Consider the following 17,977-nt stretch of genomic DNA (forward strand, 5'->3'; position numbering starts at 1 on the left):
GGGGCCCCGGCCCCGGTACCGGGGGGGTCAGCGCCCGGCCCGGCCCATGGCGGCCGCGCTCCCCGAGAGCCCCGGTGGCGGCGGAGCCCCGCGCCCGCTGCGCCCCGGCCCCGGCCCCGGCTCCGGAGGGGCCCGACCCCGCTCGCCGCTTTTCTTCCCCGCCCGGGGCCGCCCCGCCCCGCCCCGCCCGGTGCTGATGTCAGAGCGGCACCGGCACCGGGCACCGGGACCTGGGCACCGGCACCGGCAACCGGATACCGGCACCGAGACCTGGGCACCGGCACCGGGCTGGGCACCGTGCACCGGCACCGGGCCTCGGCACCGGCTACCGGACACCGGCGGCGCCTCGGCCCGGGGCTCCGCGGGGGCGGGGGTGCGCGGGGGTGCGCGGGGCTGCGCTCGTGCCTGCCTGCGTGCAGAGGGGCGGGCGGGCGCGCACGCGTGTCCGTGTCCGTGTGCAGGCACGGGGGGCGCGCGCAGCCCCGGGGCGCGCGCGCGTGTGCGCGCGTGTGCGCACACGGGGGGCGGGAGGGGAGGGGGAGCGAGTCCGTGTGTCCGTCCCCGCGTGTCCCCGCGTCCGTCCGCCCGTCCGTCCGTCCCCACGCCGCGGCCGCCCGGCGCTGTCCCCGGTGCTGAGCGCCGGGGCGGGGCGGCGCGGCGGGCACGGCCCCACGGACGCGGCCCCACGGACGCGGCCCGGCCCCATCGTGCACCGGGGACACGCGCCCCCCCCCCCCCCGCCCCCGTGTCCCGCGTGTGCGTGTGCGTGCGTGTCCCGCCGTTGCCATGGCGACGGGCCGCTCCGGGCACGGCCAAGATGGCGTCGCCGCAACCGCCGCCGCGTCCCCACCAGGTACCGGTGCGGCACCCGCGGGGGTCCCCGTCCCCCACGATCACGCGTGGGCTGTGGGGGACCCCCCCCCCCCCCGCGGCGGTGCGGCCCTGGGGGGGGCGTGGGGCCACCCCCGGGTGACAGAGCCCCCCCACAGCCCACGCTCCGCCTGAGCAGCGAGCGCTACCTGCGGGCGCACCCCGAGGCCCGGCTGCTGCTGCGGGGCTTCCTCAGGTGGGACGCGACCCCCCCCCCCCGCAAAAACCCGCGGGAGCGGAGAGCCACGGACCCCCGCTCACCCTCGCGGGGGTGCGGGAAATCGGCCCCTTTCCCCCCAAAACCCCACAACCCCCCCCCCAGGGAGCTGCTGCGCCGGCGACCGGCTGACGTCCTGGAGTTCGCCACAGGTGAGGGGGTACCGGGGGTCCCCGCAGCCCAGGGGGGTCCCCACAGCCCGCGGGGACCCCACAGCCCGGGGGTGGGCCCTGGGGGGGGCCCCAAGGGTCCCCAGAGCCCCCCACTCACCCCACTGCCCCCCCAGGGTACTTCACCCAGCCGGAGCTGCCGGGCCGGATCCAGGAGGAGCTGAGGAAGAGTCAGAGGGGGGAGGAGGGGGTCTCGCCCCAATAACAGGCGGTGAGACCCCGCGCCCGGTGTCCTGTGCTGCTGCGGTGTCACCGTTCCCCGCCGCGGTGTCACCGTTCCCCGCCGGCGCACCCCGGGGGGGCCATTGCGGGGGGGGGGCTGCACCAGGAGAGGGTGCACAGGGAGTCCCCGGGGAGCCGGACCCCCCCACACCACATCTCCCACCCCCCCCGTCCCACCCCCACCCCGGAGGGGACCCCACCACGCTCCAAGCCACGCCGAGCCCTTTATTGGGTGCAGCCGTGCCGGCAGCGCCGGCGGGGAGCAGGGGGGCGCGCAGGAACAGCCCCCCTGCCCCGTGACAGACCAGTCCCGGGGGGGAACCCCCGCAAGTCCATGCCGGGGAACCCCCCCCCATTCTCCCAGCGCCTACCGGTACCAAACCGGTGCCGGGCCCGCGCCGGGGCGCCGGGGCCCCCCCAGCTCAGAGCAGAGCCTCCCGCTGTGCCGCCAGCTGCGCCTGCTGCTGCGCCAGCCAGTGCTTGTAGCGCTTGGTCTTGGGCCGCAGGAACTTCACCACCGCCATGGGCACCCGGACGGTCTCCAGCCCGTTCACCTGCGGCACGGGAGGGGGGTCACGGCCGGGGAACCCCCCCGTGTCCCCCCGGGAGCGGCCGCCGGCCCCCCGCTTGCGGCTGCTCTCGCTTCTCTCCCCCGTCCTGCACCCACGGTAGCTCCATCCCTAAATCCCGGTGGGATCTGAGCTTGGGGAAGGAGCAGGGGAAAGCTGGGAAGTGGGAGGGTGGCGGGGTGCCCTCGCCCCTTCCCTTCCCCACTCGCCGCGGGAATTCAGCGCAGCGAATGAAGCAGGAGCCTCTGCCGAGGCGGCCGGTGGCGGTGACACGGATTCGGAGCGGCGGGAGGCAGTTTTGGAGCCGGCTCCGCTCCCTGGAGGGGCTGGGAAGGACAAAAGATGAATGGCGGCGGGCGAGGAGACGCCCTCATCTATCTAGGTCGCGGGGATGGGGTTTTCATTGCTTTTTTTTTTTTTTTTTTAAATAAAGTATTTCCGCTCCTCGCACGCCAGCCTGTGCCAGAGATCGGGCACCGCCGGCTCGGCTCTGGGCGTCTCTGGTGTGGGCGAGACTCCCGGCGTGGGACCCCCGTGGGGGTGGAGGGGTGCGGAGAAGGGAAGCGAGGCTGCGGAGCCGGGAGGGCGGCGGGGAGGGGGCACCGAGGGGCCGCTCGCTCACCGTCACGTCGCACCAGTACTCGCCCCACCTGGTGATGGGCTCCTCCGGCAGCTTCAGCGCGTGGGGAGGGACGAAAACCCGCAGCTGGGAAACAAAACGAGAGCAGGAGTGAAGGCCGGGGAGGGGGGCAGCCCCCCGGCCCCCCAGCCCCTTGCTGGCGCCCCCGGCGCGGCGCGGGCAGGGCTGCCAGGCCCCGAGCCACCCGCGGGGCTCCCCGGCTCCCGCCGTGCCACGAGGGGGGGCAGCCTCATCTCCCCCCTTGCCATCTCCCTTTCTTAATCCCCTTAAGGGCTTAGGGCCTCCGCTGAGCCGCTCTCGGCACGCGCCTCGGCTGAGCCCCAGACCAGCCACGGAGGCGCCGCTGGCTCCCCCAACCCCAGCTAAACCCCTTCGGCCACATCCCCCGGGATCTGGGACCGCACGACCGACTCCCGCGGCCCCGCTCGCTCCCGGCAGCGGCACAGAGCTCCCGGCCGGCGCGGAGCCGGCTTCGGGCAACGCCGGCGAGAACCACTCACGTTTTTGAGGAAGTGGCGAGCCACGATTTCGTTGTTCAGCTCCCACTTGACGTTGTTTTTCATGCCCACCTCGAGGCGGCAGCTCTTGAGGAACCTGATGGTCTGTGAGGGCGGGGAGGAAGGTGTCGGGGGCAGAGGGGAGAGGGCTGCGCTCCCGACGCTCCGGCTGGGAAGTCGGCGAGGTCCCGAGGGGCTTGCGATGGGGGCACGGGGCTGCCGCAGCCCTCAACCCGCACCGGGAAGCGCACACGTGCAGGCAGCTGCCTGCTCCGGCCGCAGCCGGAGGGAGGGGGACCTGGCCAAGAGGCGCCGGCGGAGGCTTTGTGCTGTCCGGGACTCAGGGATTTCTCGGGAACAACTCCGGACTGGCTGGTGGCCCCCCGCTCACCTTCTCCCCGCTCTGGGTCTGGAGCACCTCCAGCTTCCCTTCCTGGCGCAGCTGCAAGGAAAAGGGATCGAGGGGAATAAACGAAGGGCACGCTCGGCAACGCCGCATGCCGGGGAGCCTGCCGGCACACTGCCGGGGCTCATCGTGGCGCCGTACTTGTAAGGCGATCAGCAGATCTCACCCCACAAAACCACAAACGCGTGGGTGGAGGGAGACAAGGACGATCCCGAAGAGCAACCGACCCTTTGAAACCGCAATCGCCGCTCCTTCCGTAGGATCTCCCGATTTCAACGCGTGGATGGGCTAAAAACGCCCGGGGAACCCCCTCCGCGCCGACTCACCTTCTTCTCCTCCTCAAACATCTTTCTGTTCTCCGGCGAGGCGTAGACAGCCAGCCCCTGCGGCAGCAGCTTGTTGCGACCCAGGTGTTTCTTCACGCTGACCACGTCTCCCCGGTTCCCCAAATCTGCGAGGAGGGGGGCGAGAGGAGAGGCGACGCTAGCGAGGGGGGGAGCGCCAGCCCCGCAGCCCCCGCGGCAGCTCTGCGGTCCCCTCTGACGGAGGTTTAAAGAAAAAAGACCCAAAAGGCCATAAATTATTGGTTTCAGGGCTCTGCAGCCCCGCATCCTCCCGCAGCCCGAGGGGTGAATCCCTGCCGCCGCCGGGCCGTTGGAAACGGGACCCAGCGGGGGGATCCCGCCTCCCCCTGCGCGGGCGGGGGCAAAGCGGGACGGAAGCGGGGTTAAGGCCCGCGGCCGGGGCCCGGCCCGGGAAGGGGACGTACCCTCCACCGACTGGGTGAGGATCAGCTCCATCTCCGCCTTGGGCAGGTGCTTGGTGTCCTCCAGCAGCCTGTAGACGCGGTGCCTGCGGGGGTGCAGGCGCGGCTGCCGCCCCTCTTTGCTGAGCGGGACCTGCCACCACCGCTCCACCACCACCGTCCCCTGCCGCGGGAGCCAGGGCTCAGCCCCGAGCCCGGCCCCCCGGCTCCGCGGCCCGGGTACGCGGGGAATACGCACCCTACACCCCCCCGGTGCCCCAACAGCCGCCCCCGCCGCCCTCACGGACACCCCGGTACCGCCCCCCCCGGCGCCCCGGCGCCCCTCACCCGGCCGTGGCTGAGGCTCAGGGCGCGGCTCGCCGCCCGCAGCAGCAGGCCGCAGCCCCCCGCCGCCCCCCGGCCCAACATGGCGGCCCCCGCGCCGCTCCCGGCGCCGCCCGAGGACCCCGCGGGGCTGCCCGCCGCGCGCCTGCGCCGCCCGAGGACCCCGCGCAGGCCCCCGCCCCGCGCCTGCGCCACCGGCGCCGGTCCCGGCGCCCGAGGACCCCACCGGGGGCTGCCCGCCGCGCGCCTGCGCCCAGTGCTCCCAGTCGGGAGCCCAGTAACACCACTTCCCCCCCCTCCGTACCCCAGACCCCCCCATGGCCTCCCGTCAGGAGCGCCGGGATCCCGAGCAGCCTCCCGGGAAACCGGGGCCCCGTCCCGGGAGGGAGCGGACAGGGACAGCGGTGAATTCTCCTTTATTGAATCCCGACCCCAAAACCGTTCTTGCCCCGGGCTGGGGGGGAAACAGCCCGAGGGCAACCGGGAACGGGGAGACGGGGCGTGAGCGGTGACGGCGGCAGCCCCTCGCCCTCCGGGGCTCCGCAGGGACGATGCCGCTGGTGGGGCCGTCAGCGGGAGCTCCCCTCCGTCAGGACGGCGGCGGCGCCGCAGGCACCGGGACTCTGCCGGGGCTCCGGGGAGGCGCGGGCGACGTCCTCCTGCGGCGGGAAGAGCGGGGTCAGGCACCGTCCGCCGGGATGCTGGGAAGGAACCGTCCCCCGGTAGCAGGGCTGGCTCCCGCCCCCGTCCCGCGCCTGCTCCCGCTCACCGGCGTCTCCGCCGCGGCCTCCTCCTGGGGCCAGGGCACGGCGTGGCCCAGCCGCACCAGCTCCGCGCCAACGTCCAGGCTCTGTGGGGAGAGCGGAGGGGTCGGGGTGCGGCCGAGGGAGCCGGGGCTCCCGGGAGCGCGGCGGGGACTCACCTGCCCGTGGCGGAGGTCGTAGAGCCTGACGTTGGGCCGGGTGCCCAGCCCCGACTGGACGTAACTGGAAATTTTGGCCACCAGCGGTTCCCAGGCGGCGCAGTGGGTGAGGCGGTCGAAGGCGTCCAGGGCCGCCTCTTCCCACCCGGCGCCTGCGGAGAGGATTAACGGGGTGAGCGGGGCCCGGGCTGGGAGCGGCCGACGCCGGCGGCGTCTGCCGGGAAGGGACACGGCCGACCCCAGCGCCCCGCGGTCCCCGCTCACCGGCGGGCGCGACGCCGGCCAGGCTGCACTCGATGGCCTGGAAGGGCAGGCTCAGGAAGTCGCTCCTGCCGGGGAGAGAAAGCCAGCGTGAGGCCGCGCCGCCCCGCCACAAACCAGCCCCCAGGCGAGGCCCCGCGCTCACCGCAGGGCCCGCAGCGCCTCGCGGGGGGCCTCCCCGTTGTCCCCAAAATCCACGTAGTAAAGATCAAGGTTGCCGTTCTCCAGGGTGCCCAGGACGCGGGCTCGGTACCAGTCACTGCTGTCCCCGTAGGGAGCGGCCACGATGTCCCCTGCCTGGGCGGTGGCGAGCTCTGCCTGGGGGGGACAGGGCGGGTGACGGCCCCGGGAGAGGCAAGGGGAGCGGGGGGACGGGCGGGCAGCGCCTGGCGGGGCCTCACCGCGGAGCCGCTGCTCTGGTAGTACTGCCGCATCTCGGTGGTCAGCTTGTCCAGCTGCAGGCTGCGGTGGCCGATGATCTGGATCCAGAAGTGGCTGGGGTTTTCCGCGGCCGAGACGTAAACTTCCAGGTGCTCGTCGGCGTGGAAGCTGAAATCGGGGCTGGGAACTACGGGCAAAGCACGGGGAGCCCCAGTGAGGGCCGGGCGGGGTGACCGAGGGGCCCCCTGGGACAAACGGCTCCGGCAAGGGCCCGGGAGGCGGCCAAGCCGCCCTGCCCGGCCTCGGCTCCGGCCACGCCAGCACGCGGAGCGGGGACAGAGGGAGCGAGCCCGAGGAAGCCGCAGGCAACCCGGGGTGACCCGGCGCCATGGAAATGGCTCCCGACGTCCTGCAGCCCCCAAGGGGCCCCCGCAAACACACCCCCCCCAGCGCGGTTTTCCCCTCGCACCCTGGGGATGATGCAAATGTTTCTCTCACCCTCGAATTTCGGCACTGCTGCGTCAGGCCCTGCCGCCGGCTCCTCCAGCTCCTCGCTCTCATCCTCCAGCTCCTCCGCCTCCTCAAAGGGAGCCTGGCCCAGGAGTGAGCCCTCACCCCAGGACGAGCCCCCGTCCTCTTCCCTGCGCTCCAGCGACCCGTCGGGGAGCGGCTCCGGCTCCCGCCGGCTGCCCAGGGGCTGCTTGCGCTGGCACCGCATCGCCGTTGACTGGGCCAGCTCCTTCCGGAAGGCGTCGTCTTCCATCAGCTTCTCCATGATGAGTTTCTTGGTGGGGGGAAGAGGAGAGGGTTGGGCTGGGGGGCCGAGCCGCCCCCCTGCCCCGCTGCCTCCTGCTCACCTTGGCAGCCGCCACCTCCTTCCGCGTCCCCGAGAGCTGGATGACCCTGACGGGGGCCAGGCCGGCGTCGGCCTCGCGCTCGCAGAGCACTTTGGCCCCCGAGCTGCGGCAGATGCCCCGCACCGTCTCGCCGCCCCGGCCTGCAGGAGACAGGGGAAAGCCCCGGGAAACCGAGGCAGAGCGGACTCAGAGCAGGAGCCAACCTCCATCCTGCAGGGAACCCTTGGGGCCCTCCTGCCCTGACCCGCTCATGCTGTTGTGGCTTTTGAGGGCAATTGTGCCGCCGCAGACACCGACAGGGTCAATTTGTGACACCTCCCGCTGTCCCCTGCCTCCCCGGGGGGGGTGGAAGGGCCCCGGGGGAGCAGAGGTACCGATAATCCTGCCGACGGCTCTCTGGGGCACGCAGAGCTGCTCCGACACCGGGGCGCTCTCCGTCACAATCTGGTGGACGGCGGCTTTCGCCCGGCAGACTTGGCCGGGGGAGCCCGAGATCAGCAGCACCGTCTCCTCGCCCTCGTCCTCTCTCTCCACGTCGATGCGAGCCCCCGTCTCTTGGCTTAGCTGCGGGCACAGGGCGGGGGGGACCAGCCCCCACGCTGCCATTTACTGGGGCTCCCAGTAAACGTCCCGCAGGAGCGACCTGGCCCTTTCCCGTCACCCCCGCGAGCCTCCGGCATCACTTACCTTTTTGATAGTGGCTCCCTTCCGGCCGATGATGGATTTCACGGCCGCCCGGGGGACTCGCACCTCCATTTCCAGCTCCTCATCTCCCACGAAGGTCAGCCGCTCCTCTGAGGGCAGAGCGGCAGGGTGACGGCAGTGGGTCCCCACAGCCACCGCCACCCCGGGGGGGTTACAAACAGCACCAGAGAGACTCAAAGCGGGCGAAGCTACTCCAACAGCCTCCCCGGCCCCAGGGAGGGGGCCCACGGAAGCTCTGGAAATGCCAGGGGCACGTCTGGGGAAGGCGAGGGGAGGTCGGGGCAGGGGGAGGCAGCTGAAGGCCCAAGCCCACGCGTGGGAAGGGTGGGAACGACACGGGGGGCCGCGACACCCACCTCGGCTCTCCCGGTACCTGCGGTACAGGATGTAGAGGACGGCGGCGCCGGCCGGGATCCCCAGGACCACCGCGGCTTTCTGCGGCGGCGTCAGGCTGCTCCAGTAACCCCGCTCCGCCGACATCTTCCCCGCGGCCTGAGGAAGGAGAGGCTTTACCGGGAGAGCCAGGCCCCAGGCCGGGCCCCCCGCACCGAGGCACCCTCCGCCGCCCCCACTCCCGCTGCAGAGGGCTCGGCCACCCGCGGAGCAGGCGCTCCGGCCCGAGCCCGCCTCGGCCCCGGCCCCGGTCCCGGTCCCGGTCCCGCCGGAACAGGCCGCGGCTCCCCGGCAGAGGAGCCGCCGCAGCGGGTGGGCACCGACACCCCCCCACCCCCCCGCGGCCCCGTCGCTTCCCGGGGCGGCCTCAAGCTACCTGGGAGCCCGGTCGCGGCGGGGCAGCCCCCGGGTGCCGGCTCCGAGCGGGGCCCCGGGCCCGGCGCCCCCCGGTCCCCCCGCGCCGCCGCCGCCGCCTTACGCGCCCAGACGCCGCTAGCCCCGCCCCCTCCCGCCGCGCTCCAATCACAGCGCCGCTCCTCCCCGCCCCACCAATCACCGTGAAGGGGCGGTGGCCAATCCCCGGACGGCCTCCCACGGGAGGGGAGGGAGGAGAGGGGCGAGGGGGCGGGGCACGGCACCGGCCTGGGAATAAAGCGGCCAATCCGCGCCGCGCCGTCGCCGGATGGAGCCAATCAGCGAGCAGCAGAGGGGCCTCGGGCCCTGAGCGGGGAGTGACGGGCGGGGGGTCCCGTCAGCGAGCGCGGGGGAGGCTTTGCCCCGCCCCGCGATGCCCCGCGTGGCGTGGCCGTGGGGTCCCGGGAGGCGGGGCGGGGCTCGCGCCGTGTCCGCCGCACCCGGTGTCACCGGGGCCACGCCCATCTCCCCCCCGCCCCCCCCATCCCCCCGTGACGCAGCCCACGGACACGCTGTCCCCCCAAATGCCTTTATTCCGCCCCGGTACAGCCGCGGCCCCGGCCGGGCCGGGACACCCGTGGGGGCCCACGCGGGAGCCTGCGGCCCCGGGGAGCGCAGGGGCACCCCCGGGGGCCGGGGCACCCACAGGCGGTGCAGCCCCGCCGGGTGACGGAGCCTCCTCGGTGACGGAGCCCCGCCGGGTGACGGAGCATCACTGGGTGATGGAGTGTCACCGGGTGACGAAGCTCCTCTGGGTGACGGAGCATCACCGGGTGACAGACCATCACGGGGTGACAAAACCCTGTTGGGTGACGGGGCATCGCCGGGTGACGGGGCATCGCCGGGTGACGGAGCGTCGCTGGGCGCCGGAGCCCCTCCGGGTGTTGGATCCTCCGTGGGTGCTGGAGCCCGGCCCGGCGCCGGTGTCCCCGGCCGGGGGAGCACCCGTGGGTGCCGGCGCTCCCCGCCGCCCCCGGCCGCGGGCAGGCGGGAGGCAGGGGGAGGGCAGGGCGAGGCCCCCGGTGCCCGGCCCGCGGCGGGGGCTCAGCGGGCGCTGCCGGGGGCCTCGGCCTCGGAAGCGAAGAGCTCGCGGTAGAGCGGGGGGAAGGCGGCGTGCAGCACCCCGGGGTGCAGGCGGCGGAAGGCCTGGAGCTGCTCCACGTGCTGCGAGCACAGCGCCCGCAGGCGCCCCGGCGGCGGCAGCTGCCCGCGGGGACACGCGGCCGTCACACGCCTGCCGCGCGGGGTGACGCGGGCCACGCGGGTCGCCCCACGCCCCGGCGTGACCCCCTGCCCGTGGCAGACCCCCCCGCCCTGCGGCCCCCCGGTCCCCCCGCGCCGCACCCTGGCCAGGAGCCCCTCGCGGTGCGTCCGGCGCAGCAGGAGGCGGAAGGCGACTTCCAGGTGTCCCTGCAGCCGTGCCACCTTCGCCTGCTCCTGCAGCCACGGCCGGTCTGGGGACAGGGGACAGGGGACGTGGCGGGTGGCGTGGGGATGGGGACAGGGATGGGGATGGAAAAGGATGGGGACAGGGATGGGATGGGCACGGGGACAAGGATGGGGACAGGGAAGGGGATGGAAAAGGATGGGGACGGGGATGGGATGAGGATGAGGATGAGGATGGGGACAGGGATGGGATGGGATTGGCACGAGGATGGGGACAGGACAGGCACGGGGACAGGGATGGGGACAAGGATGGGAAAGGACAAGGATGGGGACAAGGACGGGATGAGGATGGAGATGGGGACAAGGGCAGGGATGGCGATGGGGAGAGACGGGACCGTGGCAGGACGGGATGCGGATGTGGACAAGGTGGGGACCACAACAGGACAGGGACAGGGCTGGGGACAGGGTGGGGACACCACAGGGACGGGGGGGACAGCAGAGGCCAGCTGAGGACACCCAACCCCAGCAGCTGCTTTAGGAGAAAACCACGGGGTTCTGGGTTCCTGCGGGGCCGGGGAGGGAAACTGAGGCACGGGGAGACGCGGGGGGACGCGGGGGGCCCTCACTGGCGTTGATGAGGACGAGGGCGCTGAAGAGGGCCACCTCGCTCTCCGAGAAGTGCAGAGCGCAGAGGCTCTGGGCGAAGTCAAAGATGGAGCTGATGAGCTCGTGGCAGCCTGCGGGGAGCCCTCGTCACCACGCGTCCCCACGTGTCCCCCCGCGCGTCCCCCCGCGTCCCCAGCCCTACCCAGGGATCGGAAGAGCTCGGCACCGGCGTACTTGCCCTCGAAGAAGACGGTCCGGTTGTCGGAGTTGAAGGCTCGGCACATGCGCACCAGCACCACCTCCATGGCGCCTGCCACCGCCCGGCAGCGGGACGGGGACGGGGACGGTGGCACCGGGGACACGGGGCCCCGCGGTGCCACTGCTGGGCGTTGGGTTGGTGCCCCGGTGGCACCAGCCCTGGGGGCCGTCACCTCCCCGGTGGGGTCGGGGTGGCCCCTGGTGACTGTCACCTCCCCGGCAGGACCCACGGGACTGTCACCTCCCCAGTGCGGTTGCAGTGGCCCCTGGGGACTGTCACCTCCCTGGTGGGACCCATGGGACTGTCTCCTCCCTGCTGGGACCAGAGCAGCCCATAGGGACTGCCACCCCGTGATGGGACCACACCATCCCTTGGGGACCGTCACCTCCCAATGGGACCATGGCATCCTGTAGGGACTGTCACCTCCCTGATGGGACCAGAGCATCCCATTGCCCGGGGACACCAGGGCTGGGGAGATGGGGGCAGCAGGGGCTGCGGGGCTGGGGACAGGGGATGTGGTGACCCTGGGGCTGGGGACAGGGGACGAGGTGGCCCCGTACCCGCTTTGAGGAGGACGATCTGGTCGTTCTGGCAGAGGTCCATGAAGCCGCGCAGGCGCTTGGCGAACTCCACCACGTACTGGATGGCCTCGGTGATGCGCCCGGCGCAGCGCTGCCACATCTCCTCCATCGGCTGCGGGACCGGCCGTCACCCCCACCCCAAACCCTCCCCAAGCCCCCGAGAGCGTCCCCATCGCTCTGCACCACGCCGGAGCCCCGGCACCCGGCCCTCGGCATCCTCCGGGTGCCCTGGGACCACCGTGCCCCCTCCCCTGTCCCCACCCGCTGGCCTCACCTTCTTCTGGTAGGCGCAGACCTCCTCGCGGGAGAAGGTGTCCCAGCGCCGGAGCTGCAGGTCCTCGGCGCGGAGCTGGCAGGTCTCCCGGTACGACTTGAGGACATTCTGGGTGAGGTGCTCTGCGGGGACACGGGGACGGGGGCTCGGGGACGGGGCAGGCAGCCCTTGCCCATGTCCCCAGTGGGCAAGGTCCCACCACCGCCCAGCACCCGTCAGCAATGGAGCCAGGTCCCACCACCCTGGAGCACCCATGGGTGACGGAGCCAGCCCCCATGGGCACGTGGCACCCAGCGACTCACCGATCTCCACGCCAGAGGATGTGGGTGACTCCAGGAGGCTGCCGACATCGGGGTGGGGGTAGAGGTCGGGGCCGTCCCTGTCCCCAGCCCTGTCCCTGTCCCCATCCGGGCCCCGCTTGGTCCCCTCCAGCCACCCCGGCTCCGCCGCCACCGTGGGACCAGCCCTGCCCTCCGTCCCGCCGTGGTGGGCGCCGGGGCACCCCGGGGTGCCGGCGGGGGTCAGCGGGTGGCCCCGGCACCCCGACAGCCCCAGAGAGATGGCGGGTGCCCCCTCGGCCACCCGCTCCTGCTGCCGCTGCTCCAGCTGCTGCTGCACCTCGGCGTGCAGCCGGTCCCGCTGCTTCTTGGACATGCGGCCGAACTTGACGGCTGCGGGGAGAGGCGGCGGTGGCGCTGGGGGACACGCGTGCCACACGCGTGTCTGCGTGCGTGTGCAGGCACCGGCCCCGGCTCCCCGCGACCTACATAGCCGTGGCACCGGGGCTTTCCGGCCCCACGCGCGTGTCACGGTGGCCCCCGCCGGCCCGCTTCCTCCGGGCGCACCCACGGCCCCTCCGCTTCCTCCCGGGGACACCGCGGCCCCCCGGGGCGCCTCGCCATCCCCAGGCAGCCGCGGCCCCGGGGGGCACGGCCGGCGGGCACGGGGCCGGGGCTGCACCCAGTTCTGGGGCGGGGGCTGCACCCAGGTACGGGGTTGGGGGTGCACCCAGCTGTGGGGCTGCACCCCGCCGCGGGGAGGGGGCTGCACCCAGTTCTGGGGCGGGGGCTGCACCCAGGTACGGGGTTGGGGGTGCACCCAGCTGTGGGGCTGCACCCCGCCGCGGGGAGGGGGCTGCACCCGTGGCCTGGGGTGGGCACCCACCGTCGCGGGACATGCCGAGGCGCAGGCACTTCTGCAGGCGGCAGTGCTGGCAGCGGTTGCGGCTGGCCCGGTCGATGGGGCAGTTCTGCTGGCGGCTGCAGGCGTAGCTCAGGCTGCTCTGCTGGCTGCGCCGGAAAAAGCCCTGCGCAGGGGGTCACCGCCGTGCCGGCACCCCCGGCACCCTGCCGGCACCCCCGGCCCCCCCGGCGCCCGGCCCACCTTGCAGCCCTCGCAGGTGATGACACCGTAGTGGATCCCCGAGGATTTGTCCCCGCAGATCTTGCAGGGGATCACCTCGATGTGGGCTGCGGGCGGGAGGGACGGGGTGGGCGCCCGCCCCGAGGGCTCCCCCGGGGCTCACCGGGAGCTCACGGCCCCTCCGGGCTCCCGTGGCACCCGTGGGACCGCGTGCGCCATCTGTGTCCTCGCACACGCCCCCCGGGCTCACGGGTCCCCTACGGGCCCAGGTGTCCCCTACGGGCTCGTACGTCCCCTATGGGCTCACATGGCACCTATGGCCTCACGTGTCCCCTGTGGGCTCACGTGTCCCTCACAGGTTCACGTGTCGCCACGCGGGCTCACGTGGCCGCTGTGGGCTTACGTGGCCCCCACAGGCTCACGTCCCCTGTGGGCCCCCACGCCACCCCGCAGGCTCCCGTGTCCCCGCTAGGTTCCCGTGTCACCCCAGGGGCTCCTGCAGTCCCCGTGGGACCGCGTGTCCTCTTGGGGACCACGTCTGCCACCCACATTCTCACCGGGACTCCGTGGGCTCGCGTGTCCCCTATGGGCATCGGTGTCCCCTATGGACCCAGGTGTCACTTAGGGGCTCATGTGCCCCCCATGAGCTCGCGTGGTCCCTATGGGCTCACATGGACTCCCCGCGGCACCTACGAGCTCCCTGCGGCACCTATGGGCTCCCCGCGGCACCTTTGGGCTCCCCGCGGCACCTTTGGTGCCGATGGCACCCCACGGGCTCCAACACCCTCCCCGCGCTCAGGGCCCCCCAGGAGCCCCTGGGTGCCCCGGGCGTCCCCCCGTGGCCCCGGCACAGGGTGGGCCCTGCCGGACGCCGGGGGCTGCTGAAACCGCAGCGGCAGCGAGCGCCGGCGAAGCCGCAACTGGGACACGGCCCCACCTCGCAGGAAGGCGCCCGCCGCCCCGGCACAGCCCGGCACGGCCCGGCACGGCCCCGGCGTGGCCCTGGCACAGCTTGGTACAGCCCTGGCACCGGCGGGCGGGGGGCCCTGGGGTGCGCTCACGGGGCTGGGGGCACCGGAGCCGTGGGAATGGGGACGCCGGGGCTGGGGACGGCAGAGCCGGGGAATGGCCGAGCCTGGGGGCCAGCAGGGCCGAGGGACACGGAGCGGGGCCGCGGGAGCAGAGGGACACGGGGCAAAGGTGCCAGAGCTGGGGGCCGGGGGGGGGACCCTGCAGCGGGGGGCCCCAACCCCGGCGATGCCCCAGAGCCCCCGGGGGACCCCTGCCGCCCCGAGGGCTCTCGCCCCTCAACTGCCGCCAGCTTGTCACCCTCCGCCCCGCACGCGCTTGTGCACGTACAAGTGCGTCCGTGCAACCTTGCACACGCTTGTGCACACTCGGAGATGCCCGAGACCCCTCCTGCCTGCTCTTACACGCTTGCACACTCGCACGGGCACACTTGTGCGCACCCGCATGCAGCCGTTCAAGCACGGGGACGCTGGGGGCTGATGCACGTTCAGGCACGCTTGGGCACGCGTGGGCACATGCACACACCCTCAGTCACGCACACACACTTGGGCACACTTGCCTGTGCTCGTGCACGTTTGCAAAGGGTTGTGCAAACCTCTGAATGCTTGTGCACGCTCCTGCAGGCTGCTGCACGCTTCTCTGTGCTTGCACACATTCACGCACGCTTGTATGTGTTCACAAACGCTTGTGCACACTCACGTGTGCTTGCACACGCCAGTGCACGCCTGCGCGTGCCCACGCACGCTCTCACACGCTTGGGGACGCTCGCACAAGCTGGTACGCATCCGCCGATACTTGCACACGCTCCCGCGTGCCCGCACACCCTCGTGCACGCTCTCGCACGCTTGTGCACACACGCAGCCGCTCCTTCACGCGCGCACACGCGCGCACACGCCCGCACCTCTTCCTCCCGGGGCCGAATCCGCTTCGTCGGCTTTTTCCACCCGCCCCAGTTTTGGGGCCCGGCGGCCGCCCTCGCATCCGGCGCCGGCGGCCGGGCACCGGGGACCCCCACGGCGACGCCGGCCCGGAGGGGCCCTGGGAATTCGGCGCTTTGAGTCAGCCCCGCACCCCGGCACCCGCATTAGTCAACGGTGCCGGCGCCGGCGGCTGCCAGGAAGCGCCGCTTTCGGGTGCTGCTCCTGCCGGGAACCGGTGGCGAGAGGTCGACGAGGTCTCGCCCAGCCCCACGCCTCCCCGCCGGCACCCGCCGCTCCCACGGCACCCACCCGCACCTGCGGGCACCCGTTCCCCCGGGCGCCCGCCAGCAACGCGGGCACCCACGGCTACCTGTCGTCCCCACCAGCACCCACCGGTACCTGTCGGCCCCATGGGCACCCACCAGCCCCGTGGGCACCCGCCGGTACCTGTCAGCCCCAGCAGCACCCAGCAGCACCCAGCAGCACCCAGCAGCACTATGGGCACCCACCGATACCCATCATCTCCACCAGCATCCATCAGCCCCGGCGGCACCCACCAGCACCCGTCATCCCCAGCGGCACCCACCAACATCCACCAGCACCCATCGCTACCATGAGCACCCACCGGTACCTGCCAGCCCCACCAGCACCCACAGCCCCACAGGGACCCACAGCCCCAGGGCACCCACCGGCCCCCACCGGCTCCACGGGCACCCACGGGCGCCCATCAGCCCCGCGGGCCCCACGAGCACCCGTCAGCCCCACAGGGACCCGTCAGCCCCGGGGACGCCCACCGGCACCCTCAGCCCCCCCAGCGCCCACGGGGACCTGCTGGTGCCCGCCAGCACCCACCGTCCCCAGGGCAGGGGGACACCCGGCGCTGCTGACCCCCCCAGCACGGTGTCACGGCAGAACACGCCATGACACGGGCAGACACGTCACGGCACAGGCCAACACGCCATGACGCAGAGGGGACGGAGGGGACCCCTGGGGACCCGGCCCCAGCACCCAGGGGTGCCGGCGCCCCTGCCTCAGTTTCCCCGGTGCCAAAGCAGGGGGGCGGCGGGTGGGGGCGGCGCGGGAGCGGGGCCACCTGCGTGTCCCCGTCCGTGTCCCCGTCGGTGTCACCTGCGTCGGCCCCGCGCAGCTGCCAGCCCCCGCCACATCTAAGGGCGAGCGCCCGACCCGCAGGTGCGCGGGGGCACCCATGGGTGCTGGGGGGCACCCGCGCCCCCGGCCTCCGGCGCTCGCAGCCGCAGCTGCGGGCACGGGGGGAAACGGGGCTGCCCAGTGCTGCAGCACCGCCGGCACGCGCGGCAACATGCGATAACATGCGTGCACGCCCCACAACACGCGTGCACACCCTGCGACAGGCATGCACACCCCGCGACACGCGTGCACGTCATGCACACGGGCACCCGGAGCCGCGTACAACAGCCGCACGCGCCGCGCTGCCCTGCAACATGGGTGCAGGCACCGTTAACATGCGTGTGCATGCAGCTGCACACTGTAACATGCGTGCGCACACAGCAACATGCTGTAACATGTGTGCGCATGTAGCAACACGCTGTAACACGTGTGCACAGACCCCGCAGTGGGTGCAGGTGCAGCTACACAACCCTCATTGCACTCGTGCCCCAAAACATGCTTGCACTCGCCACTACACGCATGGTTGTGCTGTTACATGTGCCAACACGCCTGTGTGAGCTGTAAACCACGTGTGATGCTGCAACACGCTGACACACGCAGCCGCCATGCCCCGGCAGCTCCTGGTGCTCTCACACACGTACACATGTGTGGGCGCGCTCACACTCGTGTCTGCACACACGTGTGTGCTCCCACAGGTGTGCACGGTTGTGCACACGCCTGCCCGCACCCTGCCCTTGCACGCACACTCACACCTGCTTGCACACGCATGGTTCAACATGCTCCCACCCGCTTGCACGCGCACACAGATCCCCGTGCACCCCCACGCCCCTGCACACGCGCCCCTGCCTGCTCCCACCTGCACGCCTGCGCTCCCACACGCTTGCATGCATGCGTGCACACCCCTGCCTGCTCCCAAATGCTTGCACACGTGCATACACACGCTCCCTTCCCCTTGCACACGCACACACGCTCCCGCAGGCTCCTCCATGCCTGCACACACGTACGCCCGCTCTTGCACGTTTCCACCGACTGCCTGCATGCAGATGCACGCCTGTGTGCTCCCACGCCCTTGCACACGCGTGTTCACAGCCCTGCACGCTCCCACACCCTTGCACACACACGTTCACAGCTCTGCGCGCTCCCACACCCTTGCACACGCATGTTCACAGCCCTGCGTGCTCCCACACCCTTGCACACGCGTGTGCACACCCCAGCATGCTCCCACCTGCACGCACACCCGCACGCACACCCTCTCCCACCCTCCTCCGGGTGCGCACGTCGGCTCTCACACGCTCCCACACGCTTGCACGCTCCCACACGCGTGCCCACACGCGTGCCCAGCCCCAGGCTCATGCCCGCCAGCTCCCCCCTTGCACACGCACGCCCCCCGCCACACGCGCCCCCCCCCGCTCCCCCAGCCCCGCACACGCGTGTGCCCCCGCCCGCAGCCCCCCGCGCCAGGCCCTACCTCGCATGGCGGCGGCGGCGGCGCGGGCGGCGCGGCCGAGCGTTATAAGGGCGCCGGGGCCCCCCCGGCATCCTGCCCCCCCCGGCATCCTGCCCCCCCGGCCCCACGCACTGGAAATTTCCGACTTTCCACGGGGCGGACGGGGGGAAACTGAGGCACGGAGGGGCGGCGCGGGGAGCGGGGCGGCCGGGGGTGCCCCCCCACCCCCGTGACCCTGGTGACCCCAGGCGTCCGGGCGGGCACCGGCACCGGGCCCCAAATCCCCTGGGGCGGCCCTGGCACCCCGGGGTGCTCAGCGTTGGGGTGCACCCGTGGGACCCCACGGCACC

General features: G+C 72.9%; 3 protein-coding genes across 3 annotated transcripts; all 3 read right to left on the reverse strand.

The window, feature by feature from the left end:
* Positions 1-1,689: 1,689 nt before the first annotated feature.
* Positions 1,690-4,812, reverse strand: MRPL9 (mitochondrial ribosomal protein L9). Its single transcript, XM_082333011.1, has 7 exons — positions 4,685-4,812; positions 4,361-4,520; positions 3,918-4,042; positions 3,577-3,627; positions 3,189-3,290; positions 2,671-2,754; positions 1,690-2,033 (listed from the first exon to the last, which is right to left on the reverse strand). The coding sequence occupies exons 1-7, from the start codon at positions 4,763-4,765 to the stop codon at positions 1,902-1,904; spliced, it is 735 nt and encodes a 244-aa protein (XP_082189137.1). The 5' UTR covers positions 4,766-4,812; the 3' UTR covers positions 1,690-1,901.
* Positions 4,813-5,103: 291 nt separating this feature from the next.
* On the reverse strand, positions 5,104-8,693 carry TDRKH (tudor and KH domain containing). The gene is made up of 12 exons (XM_082332813.1): positions 8,577-8,693; positions 8,164-8,299; positions 7,790-7,896; positions 7,477-7,666; positions 7,103-7,242; positions 6,744-7,029; positions 6,266-6,432; positions 6,010-6,182; positions 5,868-5,932; positions 5,604-5,755; positions 5,451-5,531; positions 5,104-5,340 (listed from the first exon to the last, which is right to left on the reverse strand). Exons 2-12 carry the CDS (start codon positions 8,285-8,287, stop codon positions 5,251-5,253), a joined length of 1,575 nt encoding a protein of 524 aa, XP_082188939.1. The 5' UTR covers positions 8,288-8,299; positions 8,577-8,693; the 3' UTR covers positions 5,104-5,250.
* A 965-nt stretch (positions 8,694-9,658) lies between these two features.
* Positions 9,659-17,736, reverse strand: RORC (RAR related orphan receptor C; the record flags this gene model as incomplete). Its single annotated transcript, XM_082332776.1, has 10 exons — positions 9,659-9,817; positions 9,959-10,068; positions 10,627-10,737; positions 10,809-10,916; positions 11,426-11,558; positions 11,721-11,842; positions 12,023-12,391; positions 12,885-13,026; positions 13,104-13,189; positions 17,649-17,736. 10 exons carry the CDS (start codon positions 17,734-17,736, stop codon positions 9,659-9,661), a joined length of 1,428 nt encoding a protein of 475 aa, XP_082188902.1.
* Between the last annotated feature and the right edge of the window lie 241 nt (positions 17,737-17,977).

Source organism: Platalea leucorodia (genome assembly GCF_965183815.1).
Source record: "Platalea leucorodia genome assembly, chromosome: 24".
Lineage (NCBI taxonomy): Eukaryota > Metazoa > Chordata > Aves > Pelecaniformes > Threskiornithidae > Platalea > Platalea leucorodia.

Coding starts and splice junctions, on each gene's coding strand:
- MRPL9 (XM_082333011.1), bottom strand. CDS start 4,765: ATGTTGGGCCGGGGGGCGGCGGGGGGCTGCGGCCTGCTGCTGCGGGCG. Junction 4,043..4,360: donor CCTCACCCAGTCGGTGGAGG/GTACGTCCCCTT, acceptor CCCTCCTCGCAG/ATTTGGGGAACCGGGGAGAC. Junction 2,755..3,188: donor CTCGCCACTTCCTCAAAAAC/GTGAGTGGTTCT, acceptor TTTGTTTCCCAG/CTGCGGGTTTTCGTCCCTCC.
- TDRKH (XM_082332813.1), bottom strand. CDS start 8,287: ATGTCGGCGGAGCGGGGTTACTGGAGCAGCCTGACGCCGCCGCAGAAA. Junction 6,183..6,265: donor ACCAGAGCAGCGGCTCCGCG/GTGAGGCCCCGC, acceptor TGTCCCCCCCAG/GCAGAGCTCGCCACCGCCCA. Junction 5,933..6,009: donor GAGGCGCTGCGGGCCCTGCG/GTGAGCGCGGGG, acceptor TCTCCCCGGCAG/GAGCGACTTCCTGAGCCTGC.